General features: G+C 38.3%; 1 protein-coding gene across 1 annotated transcript; it reads right to left on the bottom strand.

Moving 5' to 3' along the window:
* Nucleotides 1–2,285: 2,285 nt before the first annotated feature.
* On the bottom strand, nucleotides 2,286–20,065 carry GATM (glycine amidinotransferase). The gene is made up of 9 exons (XM_037834084.1): nucleotides 19,887–20,065; nucleotides 18,184–18,402; nucleotides 12,825–13,020; nucleotides 11,834–12,024; nucleotides 8,000–8,137; nucleotides 7,690–7,854; nucleotides 6,452–6,515; nucleotides 5,070–5,186; nucleotides 2,286–2,424 (listed from the first exon to the last, which is right to left on the bottom strand). The coding sequence occupies exons 1-9, from the start codon at nucleotides 19,953–19,955 to the stop codon at nucleotides 2,312–2,314; spliced, it is 1,272 nt and encodes a 423-aa protein (XP_037690012.1). The 5' UTR covers nucleotides 19,956–20,065; the 3' UTR covers nucleotides 2,286–2,311.
* Nucleotides 20,066–21,647: the final 1,582 nt, after the last annotated feature.

The following is a 21,647-nucleotide window of genomic DNA, read 5'->3' as shown; positions in this document are numbered from 1 at the left end:
ATAGAAGAGATTACCTGGAGTAGCTACAAGAAGAGAAAAAACCCAAGGACAGGACTCTGGGAATGCCCATCTCTTAAGGTCAGGAGAAGACAATCTAGTGAAGGAACGTGAAAATCAAAAAGAAGAGACGGGAGAAAGTGGTATCATAGAAACCCAAAAGAGGCGAGACATTCAATTGGCCAGTGGTGTCACACCCCGAAAATAGATTAAATATGAGAAAGCCTGAATGGTGTCCATTGGAAACGACACTTAAGAGATCAGGGATATCATGGGTTTATTTCAGTGAATTGGCAAGGTAGAAATCAGAGAGCAGGAGACTGAGAAGTAAATATATGCTGAAAGAATAGATACTAAAGAGCCTTCTTCCTGGAAGCTGGGCTGGAAAGGAAAAGGGCATAGCCAGAGGAACAGGTTTGATTTTGAATATGGGAGAGTCTTAAGCATGACTATTTGCTGAGGGAGGATAAACACAAACATGCAGACTGAAGTTACAAGAAAGATTATAATTTAACATAGCAAGGCCCTGAAAGAAAAGAATAGGATCAAAGGACTAATTTCATGTGGATTAGACTGGGTCAGAAGGTTCATCTCTGTTTCTGAGGCAGTGAGAGAAGTATCCCATTATAGTGGGTTGAGAAGTAAATGCAAGGGATGAGATGAAGGCATGACTTTTCTCTCTTGAAACTTAGTTAGTAAAGGGAAGGAGAGAGAGAACCTAAACAAAAGGATGCAAGTGTAGGTAATTCTATAGGTGATGCTGCAGAAAAGCCAAGGGAACAGACACCCCAAAGCCTCTATTTTCTCTGTGAAAAATGAGACAGTATGATCTGCCAGGGGAACATAGTGAAGGTGTGGAACAGCTACCCAGGAGAAGGGGAAGGGGTGAGAATCAGAATTGTATTTAGGGCTGAAAGCATATACCATATGTGTACACCAATCCACACAATCATATATATTTCTTACACAGGATTCCGTCCAAGAGCAGGATGGACAGATGCTTCCAAGGTAGATGAAAAAGGAAACTAGGTTACAAAGAAGTTAAAGGTATTGGCAAGGGAGTGCTCAAAACCTGTGACTCATTTCAAAGTACGTATGTTACCCATATTTTTCATGAGTCAAAACATTCAGCCACTTGAGAACAGAGACTCTTTTTTACCTTCTGGGGCCTATGAATAGTCCTTCCTACTCAGAAGATATTCAGATGTTTTTTGAAAGAGTGAATTAACTAATCAACTAAAATCTGACTCTGCTACACTTTTCTGAATCCAAGTATTAAGTATTAGTATTAGGGATGAACATGTTGATTATTTCAGAGTATTAGAATTCTGTCCCAAGAACTACATTCCTAAAATTTACTTACACTTAAAATAATTAGACTGATTTCAAATTCTAATAAACCTAATTTGGAATACAAGAGTGTTTATTAGAATAAAAACACATGTACAGAGTCCAATATTAAAATTATTTCATGTCACAGGTAGGTTTAACTCCATTAGTTTCTTTAATGCTTTTACAGTCTATGCTTTAAATAATTTGCACATCTAAGCTTACCAAAGATGCAGTGTACCTATTCAATACTGAACATCAAAATCTAGGGATGGAAACTGATAGTTATATCTTATTACACTAAATACTTTTGTAGAATTTGGAAAGAGGATGATTAGATTTAAAATAATTCACTTGAAATGAGGTAAGTTGTATGAAAAGGGTTTTAGTGGCAAATATCAGCAATATTGAGATAAGAATATTAAACACATTCATGGAAAATTCACTTAAATGTTTGCATAGTCCAGGTTATTTTTTTAACAAAAAATTACAAATTACCAAAATTTCTTATTAGAAAAAGAGACAATTCTGGTTTCACTCAAGATTGCATATATTCTAAGTCTTTCTCTCATTTAGAAAAAAAGTTATAACAAACATTCACAGCTCTACCAAACAGGAAAAAAAATTAGGACCAACATTTTAAGCTGCCTTTTGGAAAGAAAATTAAAATCAGAGGTAGATGGTTAAATATTAGTGGCCAAGTTACTCAAGTGACTGATTTTTTCTTGGTACATATTCACCAAATTTTTACACTTGGAACAAACTAGTAAATAATTTTAGGGGTAGGGCGTAAGACCCAGCAGAAGTTATTTTCTTTATGTCAAAGAATAGTAATAAAAAATAAACCAGGCTTAAGACCCCTCTGTTAAGGATATGATTGTTTAAAGCACTACAGTTCATGCACTTTTTAAAGCAGGAGAATGAACCTTGTCCCTAAGCTCCGTAGGTTTATTTGAGATCAAGCCACAAGCCACATTAGGCCTGGTCAGTTGAAGTAGGACTGCAGAGTGCCACGGCGCCGGACGTCACAGGTCCAGCAGTGGAAACCTCCTCCCAGGGAATTGGCGTTACGAATGTTAACCTTAATGATACTGATACCTGCATTGAAAGAGACAGACGTGGTTGGTTAGATGGGCTATCGTGGAGATTTTCCTATAGAAAGTAAACCTAAACAATGGTAAGAATCTTATAGTTCTAATCCCTAAATCTAACCCTACACAGGATAGTCATTTTTCTTTCAAAGAAAAACAAATTTATTTTCATCAATTATATTTCATCTAATTTATTCCACTGCTATGATAAAATCTCCCCTCCCCCCCAAAGTCAACAGACACTCTTATGTTTTATTCTGTTGATTATTCATCAGTAAGTCAGATGAGCAGAAATACCTAGCAAGTGTTCAAAAATGATAAAGTACTAAAATTTCAAGGCTTTTTAGAATAATGGTTTAACTACTTTGTCAGACTGTTTCTAATCTTACCATGTTAATTTAATAGGATAAATATCATCTAGCCAACGCAAAAGTTTATTTTATACGCTCATATATAGCAGAGTTTATCTGGCAAGGATTAACTTTACCAGCCACCTTAAGGGATCACCACAACATCTGGGTTGAATGGCCACACAGGTATCAAAGCTAATTGGACAAGTAAGTAGTTCAATCTGGCACAATCTGTAATAAACATGGTTGTGATGTGCAGGGTCCAATCAAGCAAGGGCATTTAGGAAGAATCTGTTGTGTTAGGCAGAGTGGACTTCTAAAAAGAAAATCTAATTCCCTTCCCTCAAGCAACTCATTTTTTTTTTTTTATTAAATTCAGTTTTATTGAGATACATTCACACACCATACAATCATCCATGGTATACAATCAACTGTCCACAGTATGATAACATAGTTACGCATTCATCACCACAATCTATCTCTGAACATTTTCCTTACATCAGAAAGAACCAGAACAAGAATAAAAAATGAAAGTGAAAAAAGAACACCCAAATCATCCCCCCATCCCACCCCATTTGTCCTTTAGTTTTTATCCCCATTTTTCTACTCATCCATACACTAGATAAAGGGGGTGTGATCCACAAGGTCTTCACAATCACACTGTCACCCCTTGTAATCTACATTATTATATAATTGTCTTCAGGAGTCCAGACTGCTGGGTTGGAGTTTGGTAATTTCAGGTATTTATTTCTAGCTATTCCAATACATTAAAACCTAAGAGGTATTATCTATATAGTGCATAAGAATGTCCACCAGAGTGACCTCTCGACTCCATTTGAAATCTCTCAGCCACTGAAACTTTCGTCTCATTTTGCATCCCCCTTTTGGTCAAGAAGATACTCTCAGTCCCACGATGCCGGGTCCAGATTCATCCCCGGGAGTCATATTCTGCGTTGCCAGGGAGATTTACATCCCTGGGAGTCGGGTCCCACGTAGGGGGGAGGGCAGCGAAGCAACTCATTAATTTTGAGGAGAATATAAGCAACAAAGTTACTAAAGGGTCCATTGGTGTAGTCCAGGAGGGGAAGGAAGGATGAGTCATCAGGGAAAGGCTTTCCTGAGAAAGTGAGACTGAGTAGGGATTTGAAGAGTGAGAATAGGATTTGGCCTGGGTTGACGAGTGGGCTTGGGATAAGGAGTGGGCTTTTCAACACGAGCGTGAGTTTCCTCATAAAGACAGTTCTGTCTTCTCAGACAGCTAGACCTCTATTAATTCTGAATTGGAGGGAAATCAGTTGCTTGACAAAGCTCGCTTTATCAAGTTCTCTGTGTCTAAAAACACTTTACCTATTAAAATTAGGTACCTTACTCTATTTTAAGTTGAGAAACAACAAAATCTTAATAGGCAAAGAAATTGTACCTCAGGAATTGAGTTATTTGATGGAAGCCAGAAAAAAAGTGGCATAGCAACAGGGGTCAGACCATTAGATTGGGCTCAGTATAAAACTGATAGGCCAAATCCTTTTACACTGGCACTCCATTAAGAAGGGGTGTGTCAAAGGGGCAAGTAATTTCTTCTGGGTAGTATACTTGAAATATAAGACATAAATTAAAAAAAAGACTCAATTTTAACAAATACTGCCTGGCTTTATTTGATACTTAGGATTTGTCAAACATGTGAAAGGGCTAAACATACGTGAATCTATACTCTGTATAATAGGTCATGAAAATTTTTTCCTTCAACATTTTTCTTAATCGTATTAGAATCATTGGTCTAAATTTTGAGTATCAGGATAAGCAAACTCCCACTCAAGTAAAATCCAATTCTACTCTTTAGTTCAAAGACAAACTGACAGAACTGAATGATTTACTAATATCCTCTATTATTTCATTACTTTGTTAACTGTGTTATCACACTCTTGAGTCACTTTCTGTATCTGTACCCTTATAAGCCCTTTAAAAATATGTGATAACAATTAAATTACTTTTAAAGGACCCTCAAAAATTTCTTGTTTGGAGAAGGGTGAATAATTTATCTGCCCATCTGCAAAGGGACAGTTTTCCACACATGGATACCAAGAGTTTAGTAACATCACAGACAATTGCTAAAGGTCAGGGGCAGAGGGTGCAATCCAACAAATGATTGTTGAAAACAAAAATGCTATCAATCTACAGAATAATAATTTTGTGCCTCTAAAATGAATAGAAAATTGAATTTTCTATCAGACCTAACATGTTGTTTCTTCAGGTCTTGTAGTTTGATATTTTATGTATGACAAAGTGTTTCCTTTATTGTACGTACCCAGCTTTTCAAACATCTTTTGAATCGGGACTTCATTGGCATCCACCATGACTCGCTTTTCATCCAGCATTAAGACATTCATGGAAAGCCATTTGGATGACATCCAGAGTGGGTGATCTAAAAATAACAACCATCACATTATGTCTGTTATTTTGTTCAAAGCAAGGATTAGCAAGTGAAGAATACTAAAGTAACAGCTCAATTCTTTCAGTAATTCACTTTCTCTGTGAACTCCTATTTTAATCTTTTTTTAAACATTTCTCCTTTTAATCATATTCAGACATATATATATTTCGGTGCTGTTAATTGCATTCACAATGTTGTGTTACCATCACCACCATCCGTTACCAAAACATTTCTATATTGCACACTGGAACCCTTACATTTTAAGCCTTAACTTCCCATTCCCTATCTTTGCCCCCCACCACCCCCACCTTCCTCTGGCAACCTATATTCTAGATTCTGACTCTATGAGTTTGCTTATTCTAATTGTTTCAAATTGGTGAGATCATACAATATTTGTTCTTTTCTGTCTGGCCTATTTCTTTCAATATGATGCCTTCAAGGTTCATCCATGTTGTCACGTGTATCAGGACTTCATTCCTTCTTATGGTCAAGTAGTATTCCATTGCATGTACATACCACATGTTATTTATTCATTCATCAGTTGATGGACACAGGGTGCTTTCATCTTTTGGCAATTGTGAATGATGTTGCTATGAAAATTGGTGTGCAAATATCTGTTTGAGTCCCCTACTTTCAATTCATTGGGGGTATATACCTAGTAGTGGGATCACCAGGTCATACGGTAATTCTATTCTTTCTGAAGAACCACCAAACTGTCTTCCATAGCAGTTGCACCATTTTATATTGCCACCAGCAATGAATGAGTGTTCCTATTTTTCCATATCCTCTCCATCACGTTATTTTCCATTTTTTAATAGCAGCCATTCTAGTAAGTGTGAAATGATATCTCACTGTGGTTTTGATTTGAATTTCCCTAATGGTTAATGATGTTGAGCATCTTTTCTTATTTTTTTAATCTTAAAACAATTTATCTATAAATGTTATGAATCAATTTATACTCATTTCACATTTGGAGTTCATCCTATTTTCTTTAAGAAGTCATTTCTTGCTATACAGGATGTCAGTTTGTACTGATTTTTTCCCTCTCTTCTCACTTTAATTTTCTATGGAAGGAGAGATTGAGAGAACTCAAATCCTGGCCCTGTTCTAGTACTAAAAGTCTAAAATATCACTTTATTTCTTACTGGGGAAATGTTTCCTCTAATTGCTAAAATGTGGGCTACTCCCTATAGGCAAAAGATCCTCAATTATCAAAGAAGTCACTTTTGTCTATAAATTTATGAAAGTGAACATACCATTTGGGATGACTGGTATTGGAGGAGTAACTATGGTCCATCCTGCTTTCTTGAAAAGATCAATCTGCAAGACAAAAAAAAAAACCCAGAGAGGCTTAAATCTAGATACACTATTCTCCTCATTCTTGGTCTCGGATAGTCGTTATCGTTAATAATTCTTTTTGAGATGTTGTCTTCTCAACTGCCAAAAATAAATTAAATATTCAAAATATTTGGATGATTTTGTCTGAATCCTAATTTCAAATGTACATAAAATCTCCAGATTAAAGTTGAAAAGTAACCAAAATGTTAAAGCTTTTTAAGATATTCTCATGTTTTTCTCAGGTTTCAGAGATTTTAAAATACTAAAGATACTTTCCATGAGAACTTCTCATTTAAAAAAAATGAAAATATTTCCTAACTACTAAGGACTAGGTCAAACCCACAGTCCATTCACGTCAGTCCACTTCAGTCTGTCTACTTCATAGTGCCTCACTTTGTGTCTATGACTGTGGTATAAAGATAAATGTTAGGGACATACTCCCAAAGAAACATAATTGTCCTTAATGACCCATTACAATTCAGTCATCCATTTGTTCACATACCACTCTGTATATCAATAAACTGTATTAAAATGAAATGAATAAGTAACCTTGGGCATTGGGTCTAAAAATATGGTATAATAGTGGTTTTCAAAAGGTATTCTGCAGCCTAGCAAATAACACAAAATCACTCACTGCCCAACTGGAAGTAGGGGCAGCGGGTAGGAGGAAGAGGCTGCAGGTAATGGGAACAGACCAACTGCAGTGCAGTGGCTCCACTCTTCCCTGCAGGGTGGGGCTGGCCGCAGGGGGCCTGACCCACTGGAGAGGGAAGAAGTCACCGACTGCCCAGTGGCATTGCCCCGGACATGCAGGGATCATCTTGTTTGCAGTTCAGCTCCCGTGGAACTGCTGCTGCAAGTTATGAGATAATACCACTCTGTTCAATAAAAGCACACATACAGGCACAAACTTGAGGCTTTGACAACAGCAAGCAGCTTCATGACTCCTACACTAATTATCATGGCTACAACACATATTTCTGATTGTTGGCAATCTTGTAGTACACATACCATAAACAATCAAATGTTTGAATATAATTAGGCTGAAAAGCATTGCTAAATTTGTCTTTTAGAAGTATACTGGAACCATGGAAGTGCTTAAAATAAAAGTGACAATTACTTCAATTGCTACTCTACTGCTTTTCCAGAGTCCTACCTGGTGACATGGTCGGTCAGGGTTGGAGAGCACAAGACCAGGTCCAATGATATTGAAAGTGGCATCAATATGCATGGGATTGGGATCTTTAAAGGAGATGATATGCACTCTGTACTCTGGAGCAAGATGCCTACGCATCCATTCAATGCCTAGGTAGTTTGTAACCTGGAGATAAAAGGAAGATATACAATTTAAAAAGAGTTAGTTCTATGTTTGAATAACTGAAAATATTTAGGATCAAAATATTTTAATTTGGAAATTTAAAAAATACAGTAATATAGTATGAAATTTCAGAAGTAACTTTATCAACCTGGCTTCTCTGTACAAAAATATCTCTTCCAGCTCGAATGAAGTCAGCAGCATCAAAGCACGGTTCAAATTCAGTTGTCACAAATTTTCCCTGAGCAGCCAATTTGTGTCTGTCTTCTACAGAATGGATGGGGTAATCCTAATTGGAACAATAATGAACATGCACACTTAATTGGTTCATGAGGTAATTATTTACAAGGCATTCATTATTTTAAAATATTAGTTCAGTTTCTCATCAGAAACCATGGAGGCAAGACAGCAGTGGGATGTCATATTTTAAATATGTCAGCACTTTAAGTGCTGAAAGCAAAAAACTGTTAACCAAGAATTCAGTATCGAGCAAAACTGTCTGTCAAAAATGAGAGTGAGATAAAGACATTCTCAGATAAGCAAAAGCTGAGGGAGTTCATCACCTCAAGCCTGGACCTTCAAGAAATGCTGAAAAGAGTTCTGCAGGTTGAAAGGAAAGGACACTAGACAATGAATCGAAGACGCCTGAAGAAATAAGGATCTCTGTTAAGGATGAAGACATGATTAATTTTAAATGCCAGAACTATTGTATTTTTAATTTTTAACTGCACTTTTTACTTCTTGAAGAATCTAAAAGGCAAATGCATAAAATGTAATGATAAATCATTGGTTATAGAGTCATAATTATAAACATGTAATTTGTGACAAGAAACACATAAAGGTGGGGGAATGGAAGGGTATAGGCACATTTTATATATCACTGAAGGTAAGTTGGTATCTAGGCAAATGAGAGTGTTCGAGATTTAGGATGTTTAATTTAAGCCCCACGGAAACTACAAATAAAATATCAGAGAATATGCATTCACATAGAGACAAAAATTAGAATGCAGGTTTCCAGGGCGGGGGTAGGAAGACAGAGGGAATAGGTAGTTAATGTGTAATAGGTGTAGAGTTTCTGTTTGGGGAGATGGAAAGTTTTAGTAATGGAAGGTGGTAGGGTACCACAACATTGTAAATAAAAGTAATCCCACTGAATGGTATGCTTGAGAGTGGTTGAAATGGGAAAGTTTATGTTGTATTTATGTTCCCACAATTAAAAACGAAAAAGAAAGAGCAACAAAAGAGACAATGACAAATTAAATGCAATACATGATCCTGGATGGGATCTAGCAAGGGAGGAGAAAAGGCTCAAAGGGACATTATTAAAACATAGTTAAAAATTGGAATATAGACTGTAAGCTTTATATGAAAAATTTCTTGAACTTGATAACTGCACATAAAATGGTTACATAGGTGAATAATCCTTGTTCTTAGGAAATGTAGTTTACAGTATTAAGTGTTCAAGGACCATAATATATACAACCTTTACTCAAGTGTTCAGAAAATAGGCTGATAGATAGATTGACGGATGGGTTGATGAATACACAGAATGATATAGCAAATATGGAAGAAAAAATGTTAAAGTTGGTGGATCTGGGTATCTGGGGGGTTAGGGGTATGTTAGAGTTCTTTGTAGGGAGTTTGTATACTTTTTGTAACTGTCCTGTAAGTTTGGAATTATTTCAAAATAAAAGTTAAAAATTTTACTCCCTTGTTATAGTCTGTTTGAAATATTTTTTATTGTATGTTTTTTTAAATTTTTTTAAATTTTTTATATAGTTGATTTAAAAAAAAAGAGTTAATTAAAAAAAAAGAATGAAAAAAATATGCAGAGCCCCCTTGAGGAGCTGGTGGAGAATGCAGGGGTATTGGGCTTCCCCACCTCGATGGTTGCTAATGTGCTCACAGACACAGGGGACTGGTGGTTTGATGGGTTGAGCCCCCTACCACAGGACTTGCCCTTGGGAAGACTGTTGCTGCAAAGGAGAGGCTAGGCCTCCCTATAATTGTGCCTAAGAGCCTCCTCCCGAATGCCTCTTTGTTGCGCAGATGTGGCCCTCTCTCTCTAGCTAAGCCAACTTGGCAGGTGAAATCGCTGCCCGCCCCCCTACATGGATCAGACACCCAGGGGAGTGCATCTCCCTAGTAATGTGGAATGTGACTCCTGGGGAAGAATGTAGACCCGGCATCGTGGGATGGAGAACATCTTCTTGACCAAAAGGGGGATGTGAAAGGAAATGAAATAAACTTCAGTGGCAGAGAGATTCTAAAAAGAGCTGAGAGGTCACTCTGGTGGGCACTCTTACATACAATACAGGCAACCCTTTTTAGGTTCTAGTGAATTGGAGTAGCTAGCAGTAAATACCTGAAACTATCAAACTACAACCCAGAACCCATGAATCTTGAAGACAATTGTATAAAAATGTAGCTTATGAGGAGTGACAATGGGATTGGGAAAACCATAAGGACCACACTCCACTTTGTCTAGTTTATGGATGGATGAGTAGAAAAATAGGGGAAGGAAGCAAACAAACAAACAAACCAAGGCACCCAGTGTTCTTTTTTACTTCAATTGCTCTTTTTCACTTTAATTATTATTATTATTATTTTTGTGTGTGTGCTAATGAAGGTGGCAGGGATTGATTTAGGTGATGAATGTACAACTATGTAATGGTACTGTGAACAATCGAATGTACGATTTGTTTTGTTTGACTGCGTGGTATGTGAATATATCTCAATAAAATGAAGATTAAAAAAAAAAAATGTAGCTCATGAGGGGTGACAGTGTGACTGAGAAAGCCATATGGATCACACTCCCCTTTGTCTAGTTTATGAATGGATGAGTAGAAAAATGGGGGAAGGAAACAAACAAACAAACCAAGGCACCCAGTGTTCTTTGTTACTTTAATTGCTCTTTTTCACTTTATTAGTCTTGTTATTTTTGTGTGTATGGTAATGAAGGTGTCAGGGATTGATTTTGGTGATGAATGCACAACTATGTAATGGTACTGTGAACAATCAAATGTATGCTTTGTTTTGTATGACTGCATGGTATGTGAATATATCTCAATAAAATGAATTTTAAAAAAAATTAGTTCAACATCATCATTTCCCAAAATACTACTACTCAGTCCTAGACTAAAACATGCATGGGAAAGATGTAGTTTATGTTAACCAAAAACAAAAAAATGACAGAAAAAAAAAAATCAAAAGCTAGGCATGTCAGCAATTAATTTCAGAAGCAAGTGGTCCAGGGGTAGTAATTAATTTTGAAAATAGTCCATGACCCATACATTAATTTATGTAGCTATCTACAATTTTATAAGTAAACAAGATGAAGTCATTTTGTTCTTTTAGAAAAGGAATTTGATCCTCAGCTTAACTCACATGAAATGAGATGCCCTGCTAAATTTGATTTGGTGTGGTAGAATTCATTAATTACTTATTTCTGTCTCTAAACCCCTAGAGGAAATTTTGATTTATTGATTCTTTCTAAAAATGATCAATAGGTAAGTGATGTAATAAGGCACATACGCTTTGTTTTACTGTGAGGTTGGCCTGTAGACCAATTGCTTTTTCTAAGAGAATGGACTTCCTGTTTCCACCAATGAATAGGCAAGTTTCCTATGGGAAACTTTGCCCGTAAGCAAGTTTACCTCCCTGTAATGGACTAATTAATGCTAGTCCCTCATGGGGTTGTTGTGAAGAATGTGCAGGATTGAGGATGTAAATACAGTGCTTAGCCGAGGACCTGCCACATAGTAAGCACCAAATGTGTTAGCTATCATTATTATCGTTATTACTACTACTACTATGATCACAATTTCATTTACTCTTATTTTCATCATAAAACAAGCATATTAAAAATAGGCAATGTTCTCAGTTTCTGAAATGTGTAATATATACAAGGTATCAGAAAATCCCTTACTCTTTGTGGATAATTTAGAAAACTTATTAATATGTCAATCTATAATTAGGGACTTACCTTGTCATAAAGCTCATCAGCCATTGTGGGCTTAGGAGCCGTTGTCCACTTGGCACCACGTTGGAAGTAGTCTTTGATAACTGACCGGTATGCACGGTATTCAAAGAAGCGAGCGCGCCATGCCATGGGGGCCTCGATAATCTCATTTCCCACAACTAACAGGATGTCTCGAGGCATTGCACCGTATAAACCTATCGAGCCAAAAGTTCATGACAACCTTGATAATGCTAATTTCCAAGACAGAAAAATCTATATAATAGAATCCCATTTTGGGGGGCTAAAAATTTTACAAAAAACTATGGGTATGTATATAATTATAGTTAAAATGAACATGGAAAAAATATGGAATGATACACACTAGATTGTTAACATAAATTCTGAATGCAGGTAGAGAACAGGTAAGAAGCCAAAAGAAAAGACAAAAAGAAAACTAAAGCAATAAGGTCCTTGTTCAAAGAGATTTTGAACCACCAAGTTGTCACCATTTGTGAACTCTTTTCTTGCTACACAGAGAGTTCTTAAAGGAATGTCAATATCACAAATTAAAAATTGGGCCAAGGATCACTTTTAGAAGTATAATTCAGAACACTGAACTCAGATACAAGAACAGTCTTGCAGCAATGTCAGTTAAATTAAAAATGGGAATGTTTCTGTTCCCTTTTAATTTCCATTGTTAAAGAAAATTAAATAGAATTCACTGTTCTTATATGTAAGGAACTGATCATAAAGTTTAGGAAAGACTGCTTCTCTTAAGGCAACTTCAGATTTACAATGGAGTTTAGAATGTGTACTGCTTAATCATACAAAAAAAAAAAAAAAAACAAGCTCCTATGTTTGTTGGAGTTAAAAATTGTTCCTAGATAATCTTTAAAGGTTTTAAGGATGATTAAAACAAAGGAATCCTAAGAAATTATCAGAGTTTTCTCTTAACAAATTAGAAAAGACATTAAAAATTTAGATACTAACCGTTTAGTTATCAGATACCACTTACCCGTAGACTCAAAATCAGGAGTTTTATACTTCACTGACCAGTCAATGGGGTCAGGCCTCCTCACTGTCACGCCTTCCATTTTTAAAATATTGCACATTTCTTCAATTTCAGCAACAGCCTTTTTCAAATGTTCTTTGGGAAAATAATCACCTCCATGCTTCTGGTAAAATGGCCAGTACTTTTCATATGTATTGGCCTAAAGCAAAAGAAAGTAAATGAAATACTTATAGGGGAAAAATATGATTCATGATAAGTTCACAGGTGGTGGACAAATATTTGTGTAACATGGCAGAATTGATACTAAGACCATGTCTTGTTCTGTGTTGATCCCCAGGATGAAGCATGTTCCTCTCTGGGTAGATATATGATACCTGATGAACAAAGAACTCTAAATTCTCTCGATATTTTGAGGCCTATTGCTCCTTCTTCTGAGATCTCCTGTCCTACCACTCACACTATGTCTGCCCTTAGAAAGGTTTGGAATCCTCTTGGCTAGTTTTTACCAAGCTTTACAGACACAGGTTCTCCCAGTAGAGGGTCTTAATGAAATCAAATGACAAAAAACAAAATAGCATAAAATACCAGCACACCTAAACTAAGCCAAACCATGGGCTATCCATGCATCCCAAAATTCAATCTGGAGAACAGCACTTCAAGATATTTTGTGGAAAATAGGACACTGCCCCTTTAAAGTCAGGGACTTCCTCTCAAACATGCTTTGTTTCTCTTAAAAATCCATTATCGATTATCCCATTCAACAGAATTAGCACTTGGCAAAATTGTACAGCAGTGCAAGTCTGCGTTTGAACTTGCTACCCTTTCCCTTTCAGTATGTCTCTTCCCAATCACATCTTAGTTTACTAAGAATTACTATTGATTTAAGGTAGGTACAACTGTAAAATGTTGGTTTTTCAAAAATTAGGATGATTCTGCATTGTTTTATATGTGTCTGCGTTCTCAGTTTAAAGAAAATACTTTGAGAAATGTAGATGATGCTAATTAATGTAATTTATCATGAGAGGTGAAGCATACCTACAATCATGTGACCCAAATTCTAAGAAAAAGTCAACAAAGGATTGGCAAAACAATGTACATTTATATACTTTTAAGTTTTTAAAAAAAGTTTAAGGCAGGTTTATTTTTTATTTTTTTAATTTTTTTTAACTTTATCAAAAAATTAAAACAAACAACAAAAAATACATTTCAAACAAAACAAAGGATTAAGAAAAACAAATAACCTAAAATAACTGTATTGCTTCCAATATGTCTCTACCATACCCCAAGAAAATTAACAAACCCTAACAAAACAAAGGAACAAGAAAAACAAATAACCTAAAATAACTACATAGCAGGTATTTTAAAAAAACTTTTCTTTATATCATTGATTAACTGACAAACCGTTAGTCCTGATCAGGTTAGATAAGAACATTTCCACCATGAATCAGACAATTTCAGATAGTAGTAAGTACTGTGTGTGGGGGGCTGAATAGTGGGTAAAGTGTGTCTACGTTAGCTAGATATTCTCTTGTGTGGTGTTCCCAGCGACCCTAACAAATAGACAAGGCAAGTGCTCATATTCTCATTTCATGTGCAAGGAGAGGCTTAAAGAGGCCACATACATGCTCACCATCTGGACAAGAGGACTAGAACCTCGTACTCTTGACTCTTACTCTGATAGTGTTTCCACTATATTAAGGGACTTGGCTACGTTATGCTGGTTTGAAAAATTTTAACTTCATGTGTAAAAACTTTTAAAACTGGAATTGCTTAACATAGTTCTTGTTGTTCCCAATGACTTTGCTCATCTGGATTGGACTAAAGGTCTAGCTGTCTAGCTCTTTAATGCCAAAGATAATGTCTTTTCTAGATTTGAGGTCCCTACTTTCCATTTTCAACTCAGTCTGATAAATAACAAACATATGGAAGTACACCTGCCTCACGTTAGTTAAATATCTAGGCTCACATCAGTTAGATGGTAGCTGAGCCTGATGGATAAGGAATAAGAAACAGAAAAACAGGTCTTCAGTAAATATAAAGGATGCTAGAGGAGCTCTAAAAGAGGGGTTTACAGGGGAGTAAATTTCCCTGGCAACGTGGAATATGACTCCTGGGGAGGAATCTAGACCCAGCATCATGGGATGGAGAACATCATCTTGACCAAAAGGGGGATGTGAAAGGAAATGAAAAAGCTACAGTGGCAGAGAGATTCCAAAAGGAGCCGAGAGGTCACTCTGGTGGGCACTCTTACGTACAATATGGACAACCCTTTCTAGGTTCTAATGAATTGGAATAGCTAAATACCTGAAACTATCAAACTACAACCCAGAACCCTTGAATATTGAAAATGATTGTATAAAAATGTAGCTTATGAGGGGTGACAATGTGATTGGGAAAGCCATATGGACCACACTCCCCTTTGTCCAGTGTGTGGATGGATGAGTGGAAAAATTGGGGCAAAAAAAAAGGCACCCAGTGTTCTTTTTTACTTTAATTGTTCTTTTTCACTTTAATTTTTATTCTTATTATTTTTGTGTGTGTGGTAATGAAAATGTTCAAAAATTAATTTTGGTGATGAACGCACAACTATATAATGGTACTGTGAACAACTGAATGTATGCTTTGTATGACTGCATGGTATGTCAATATATCTCAATAAAATTGAATTTAAAAAAAAATAAAAATAAATAAAAGAGGGGTTGACAAACTACAGTCCACAGGCCAAATCCAGCCCACTGTCTGTTTCTGTAAATAAAGTTTTATGGGAACACATACATGCCCTTTCATTTACTTATTGGCCATGACTGCTTTTGCACTACAATGGTAGAGTTGAGTAGTTGCCATAGAGGTCTTATGGTCTGCAAAGCCTGAAATATTTACTGTCTGGCCCTAGCTTGCCAATCACTGTTCTAAATCATTAGTTGTTTTACTTTTGAAGGTCTGTAGGCAAACAGCATGCTCAATTTCTGGCCCATGAAGAATGTTATCAGCGTTAAACATTTGAAAGCACAAAATCATCACATGGGTGTGGTAATTTTTAAGATCAATCCACTCAAAGAAAAAAGAAAAAAGATACTCCACTGTTTTCTACTCCTAGGAAGTCCTGCAGCAGCAATCAGGAAGAGGATAATAATGGCTCTTTATATTCCTCTCAGACACATTCTGGCACAACCATCCATTCACCACTTCCTTCTTATGCCAGGCACATCTCTTACAATCCACTAAAGGACAAGAAGCCTTTGAAAATTTGACACAAGGGTTCCAGCAGAGTGTGGCTATGTTGTACTGCCTGATGCATTCCAAAGTATGCCACATGACTATTTGTGCAGGGTGAATTTGACTTGATAAATATAAAGTATACTTTCCTGGGAAAAAAAATTATTTAAACAAGTGTGAGTTTCTTTGTATAGCTTATAGTCTGGCAAAGGTTGGACAAAGTCCAAATGACCAGAGCACACTACATTTTCCAAGTAATGGTTGGAAATTGTTTATACATCCATTTATAACCCTGTTAACACAAGCATCTGCAAGATAAAGAGCACTGGGTATGAATGGATGAATAGAAAAATGGGGACAAAAACAAAATGAAAAATAGGGTGGGATGGGGGGATGGAATGAGTTGGGTGTTCTTTTTTACTTTTACTTTTTATTCTTATTTTCACTCTTTTTGGAGTAATGAAAATGTTCAAGAATTGATTGTGGTCAAGAATGCACAACTATATGATGGAACTGTGAACAGCTGATTGTACACCACAGATGACTGTATGGTATGTGACTATATCTCAATATAACTGAATTTAAAAAATACATAAAGAGCACTAAGTTAGATGCTTAGCATATGATGCTTTGAAAAATCTTTTGCAGAGATGTGCCCTGCATTCCTGGAAACTTCACAGAGCCTAAGATCCTTTGGGGGAGTGTGCCAAATGAATTTTAAATACTATTTTTGGAAAACTAAGTTCAATAGAAATTTACTCCTTATTTATCCAACTGTAAACTTTTATTACATTAACATTGATTAACCTTATATTTTATAAAAGACCCTTTATTAAGAGTTTTATAAGGGTTTATAAGATGCTCAGACTACAATGTGAATGGCATTCTTTTAGATATGCGACCTTTATGGAGTAAACAACCTGAACACCAGCACACAGAGATCCTGGCAATTAGAATGTTACAGATAATGAAAACTAGTAGTTAAAAGAAGGGAGATATTACTGGTTGCAAGGGAAATCCTGGAAGTCTTTGTGAAAGGTGACATTGGAGCTAAGTGGCGTAAGAGGGGTAAGTTTAAACTGCAGACAAGGGGAGCAGGAAGATAGGTAGAGGAAGCCTAGGTGGGAGCAAATGTATGGGACTTATTTGGGGAATAGTGAGTAGTCTAGTTTGGCTGCTTATATGGCTGTAAAGTCTGCTGAATACCAGGATGGAACATCAGAGAGAGGGACCTAAACAGGAATGGACATCTCCTAACCTGCCACACACATCTGTAAGATGAGCCAGTGATTTAAAATGGGAAGTCCTGGAAAGGCAGGCATGAGCCAGATTATGAAGGACCTTGAATATAATGAGGACTTTATCCTAAGCAATGGGGAGCTAGCAAAGTAGATGAGTGATGGGTGCAGGATGAGTAACATGATCACTTCGGGTTTTAAAAAATCATTCTATTAACAGCTGGAAGGCAGTTTGGAGAGGACAGCGAATGGGGAAGACCAGTTAGGAGTTCACTACAACAGTCCAGGCAGAGATGAGATCCTAAAGCAATGGCAGATGGATAGAAGTGAGGTGACAGATTTTAGAGACTGGATGTGGACGATGTGACTGAAGGAGAAATAAAGATGATGCTGATGTTTCAGCTTGAGTAAATAGGAATGCTAAACACTGAAAGGAGAGAATGAAGAAGGGTCAGGTTTAGCAGGGTGACTAAATTCAACTCTAGATGTGCCAAGTTTGACGCACAGCAATATCCAGTCAGGAGTTTAACATGTTGATCTGGACAGAGTTCAGGAGAGAGATTTGGACCAGTGTGGAGGTGGGAACTGAAGCCTAACTAAAAGGAGAATGCCTCAAATTAAATTCTGTTCAACTCTAACATTCTAGAAGTGAAGGAGTAAGATCTGAGGAATAGCAACAGAACTTAATATCCTCAGAAAGGTCTCACAGAATCCAAAGGAAGAATTTCAAGAAGGAAGGAATTATTTGTATGAATAGTGTTAAATACCACAAAGAAATCTGGTAAAATATCTTAAAATAACCACTGGATTTGGGAGGTCGTAGTAAGCTAAAGTAATACAGGAGGATGGGAACAGAAACTAGACTGCAGAGGGTAAGGGATAAACCTCCTTCCAGTCCTTGCTTTTACCTTCACCTCCACAGTGAATGGTGGAACACAGGCGTTCTCTGCTCGGCCCACTATCACCTCCTCTAAGGGGTCCCATTCGTTGTAAGAAGAGACAGGGCAGTCCTTGGGCAGAGGATCAGTGGCCTTGTCGTCAGCTGCACAGGAGTTCTGGGTGGAAGCCGTAGCTGCCTGGGTGCTCTGGAAAGTTCGCTGCACCCATCCCGTTAAGTTTCTTCCAAGCTTCCAAGAACAAAGAAAAGATTATTGTGTAGCCCTGTATAGTAGTAGGCGGAGAAGGGAGTGGAGGTGGGGTAAAAATCCAGAATAGCATAGCCAAACATTTAAAATCCTTTAGGAGAATATATCCAAGATGTTAATAGTATATAGGTGAGTAGTGGGACTAACAGGTGATTTTTACCTTCTTGCTTATCTATAATTATCTTTCTTTCCTACTAGGTGTGTATGCTAACTGGTGTAACTCTTTAAAGACCCGCAAAAAGTTTTGTCCACAGCCACCATACACCCCCATTTATAATTCAGAATGCGTTTTTGCAATCAAGCTTTAATCAAACTCTTGCACAGATGATGGGTCACTCTCCTCCCAGAAAACCGCAGAAAGTTGCTGGATTCTTCCCTGCCAAGTCTGGCTGGAGGTGGGAGCCTCTTTTTCCCTTAATTAATAAAGGTCACCAATATTAGGCTTTTTCTACAAGGGAAAATATGCAAGACATTTCTAAAGGACTTTGTCTTTCAGAATAATCAACTTGAAACCAGAAATTTTTCTTCTCCAACATACTTCATTCTTTGGCATCTCAATTCTGAGAGCACTGCCATCTGCTCCATTGTACAGATGGCCCACAGTACCCTAGCCAAGATAAGGATTAACCCAGATACAAATTTAAACTAGAAGCTTTTAAAAAATTCAGGACCTATAAAATCTAAACAGGGCAAGTACTTCACCCTCTGGGCAAAACTCACCCCCCAAAAAATCTATCCTACTCAGTAAAAAGTCTTAGGAAGGCAGCACGAGGGAAGCACGGGAGCAGACCGAAGAGAGAGAAACAGGGACAGCTGTTTGGGGAGCCAAACTGCCCAAGCTATTCCTGTCCTAAGAGCAAAGGAGGGTCTGCAGGCTCGTGCAGACATCCCAGGGAAAAGAGGGCGGAGACCGAGCAGAAACTCTGGGTACCGATTCAACTCACTCCCGACTCCTCTGGCGACCCAGGACTCCTTGTTGCGCTTGGAGTGAGCCTGCTCGCTCGCTTTTCGTTCCCGATTTCCACTTTTTCCCAACCCTCCGTTCCACACGTTATTTTATCAAAGGTCCTTCCCCCACTCTGAGCCCACCTAGGGCACTTAATCCCAATTACGCCACCCTTTTCCTAAGAAGTGTCCCTTGTAGCCAGCTATTCCCCTCCTCTCCCGCCCCTGGAGTGGGAAGCTCGGTGGACCCAAACGTGGTACGGTTAGGAATGTCGGTGCCGGTGGGCAGCCAGCCATCCGGGCCGGAGTCGCGCAGAGAGCAACCGCCCCACGGGTTGGGGCAGCAAAGCATGTTCCCCTTCAGCGGGAACACTGCCAAGTTCCCGACAGCCAGTAAAGGCTCTTCCGAGCTTTCAAGGGAGGCCAGAAGGGATATTTTCATGCAATTCTGGTTTGGGAAAGCAAGGAAAGGCCGCACAGCTGGCGCGAGAGCGAGAGCGCGACACCCACGGCGCACGCACCCGAGACCCGATGTAGTGCACCGCCTCGGCGCCGCGGCTCCCGCCGCGCAGACACCGCACCCTCAGCATCGCCCCACGCTGGCCGGCCCACGAGCGGAATGTTCCAGGCGCTCTGCCGCGTCGGTCCGAGACTACGGAGAATGCACCTGGAACCGGATGCCCGGGCGCGCGCAGCTCACGGCCTTTTGTAGGCTTGCCCCGCCCCCCACCGCTTCCCCCCCACCCCCCACCTCCCGCGCGCCACATTGGCTGCAGCGAACAGGTGGTTTGGCCAGCTTAGCCAAAGGTTGGCGGCGCGGGGCCGCCCCAAATTGGAAGTTGCCGCTGGGCCCCTGGGTCAAGTCCCCAGGGATTTCCCTTTTTTTAGTTTGTCAATGCACTGGCCGGCATTGCTGCACTTGGGGAAGCCTGGCCCGGGTCAGGGACAGGGAGTTGGACGCCACTTCAGACAAAATAGATCAATATTATATGCCTATATTATTTTCAACTTACATCTGCAAATTTAAATATGCAAAGAATGAATACAATCATACGTCTAAATTCGCGTGTGTGCACTGACTGTCCCCTCATTTTACAGTTAATGAAACCATTTAAAGTTTAGGTGGCTTCTTGGGACAACACCGGTTTTGAGACTGGACAGGACGAACTCTGGAACCCAGATTATCCCCTTCTCAGGGTGCTGTGTCTTCCACCACACTAGCCTGTTTCGTGTTCTTTAGAATACTTGCCGTTTCAAATGCTCTTTGGCCATGCCTCTGAATTGGGAAACCCGATCATGAAACTAGAGACAAATGTGGACCAGAAATGAGGGAGGACTGAAGGGTTTCTTTTCTTCCTTTTCATGTATTTAAACTTTTGTTTCAATTCGATTAGGATACTTTTCTTAGACAAGTGTTGCCTAACAGTGCAAAATCTTAATTGCTATGGATTTGTGCAAACTAGAGAACTCAGATTAATGTTTAAATTCCTGGCTGGAGAGGGGCAGGAAGAGGTGACCTGGATATTTTATTTTTGTACTTACTAAATATGTAACTATTAGTTTTTAATGATTGCCTTTTGAATTCTGGTGACTCAAACTTGTTTTCCACAGAGTTCATTGACTGAAGGCACCAGACAAGCATGGTACAAAGAGCCTTGGGGAGGGAATTGGAAGAAATGGGTTACAGTCTTGACTATGTTATGAACTATTATGTGTCTTCTTGAGTTGCAATCTTTTTATCTGCAAAGTGAGAACAATTGCATTCACTGTCTCTAGCACACAAGGTTGTTGAGGGGCCAAAAAGAGAGAATGTACACACTGAACTTGGTGCTATGTGAACCTGAGGTAATATTTTACCAGCTCTAACAAATAGGGAGGCCTGCAAATATCATCATATGGTGAAAGGATTCAGCAAGACTAGGCTTGTGTCTTAGCTTTGCTACCACTAAGTTGCTGTATGATCTGGAGCTAATCCTTCACCTCTCTATTCAAGGCTTTGGGCCTCTACTGAAGGCTTCTGGAATTGCTAAAGTTTCTCAAAATTTTAAAAGTACATTCTCCCAGCATTAAAATGTAGCCACCTCTGAGGTCAAATTCTCTCATTGTACTAAGGGTGGCCAGCGATGTGTGCCTCCCTAATAAAGAAATGTAAGAGTACAGCATGAACACATGACAAGGCCTTGACATTACCTTATACCATTTCTGTCTGAGATTGGAGGACATCCTTATGTCACCCATTAAAGACACTATTTTAATTTTGCTTATGTAGGAATTGGGAGTGC

Source organism: Choloepus didactylus, chromosome 4 (genome assembly GCF_015220235.1).
Source record: "Choloepus didactylus isolate mChoDid1 chromosome 4, mChoDid1.pri, whole genome shotgun sequence".
NCBI classification, from domain to species: Eukaryota; Metazoa; Chordata; class Mammalia; order Pilosa; family Megalonychidae; genus Choloepus; species Choloepus didactylus.
The sequence above is the reverse complement of the archived record's forward strand: the minus strand, read 5'-3'. Positions and strand labels throughout refer to the sequence as shown.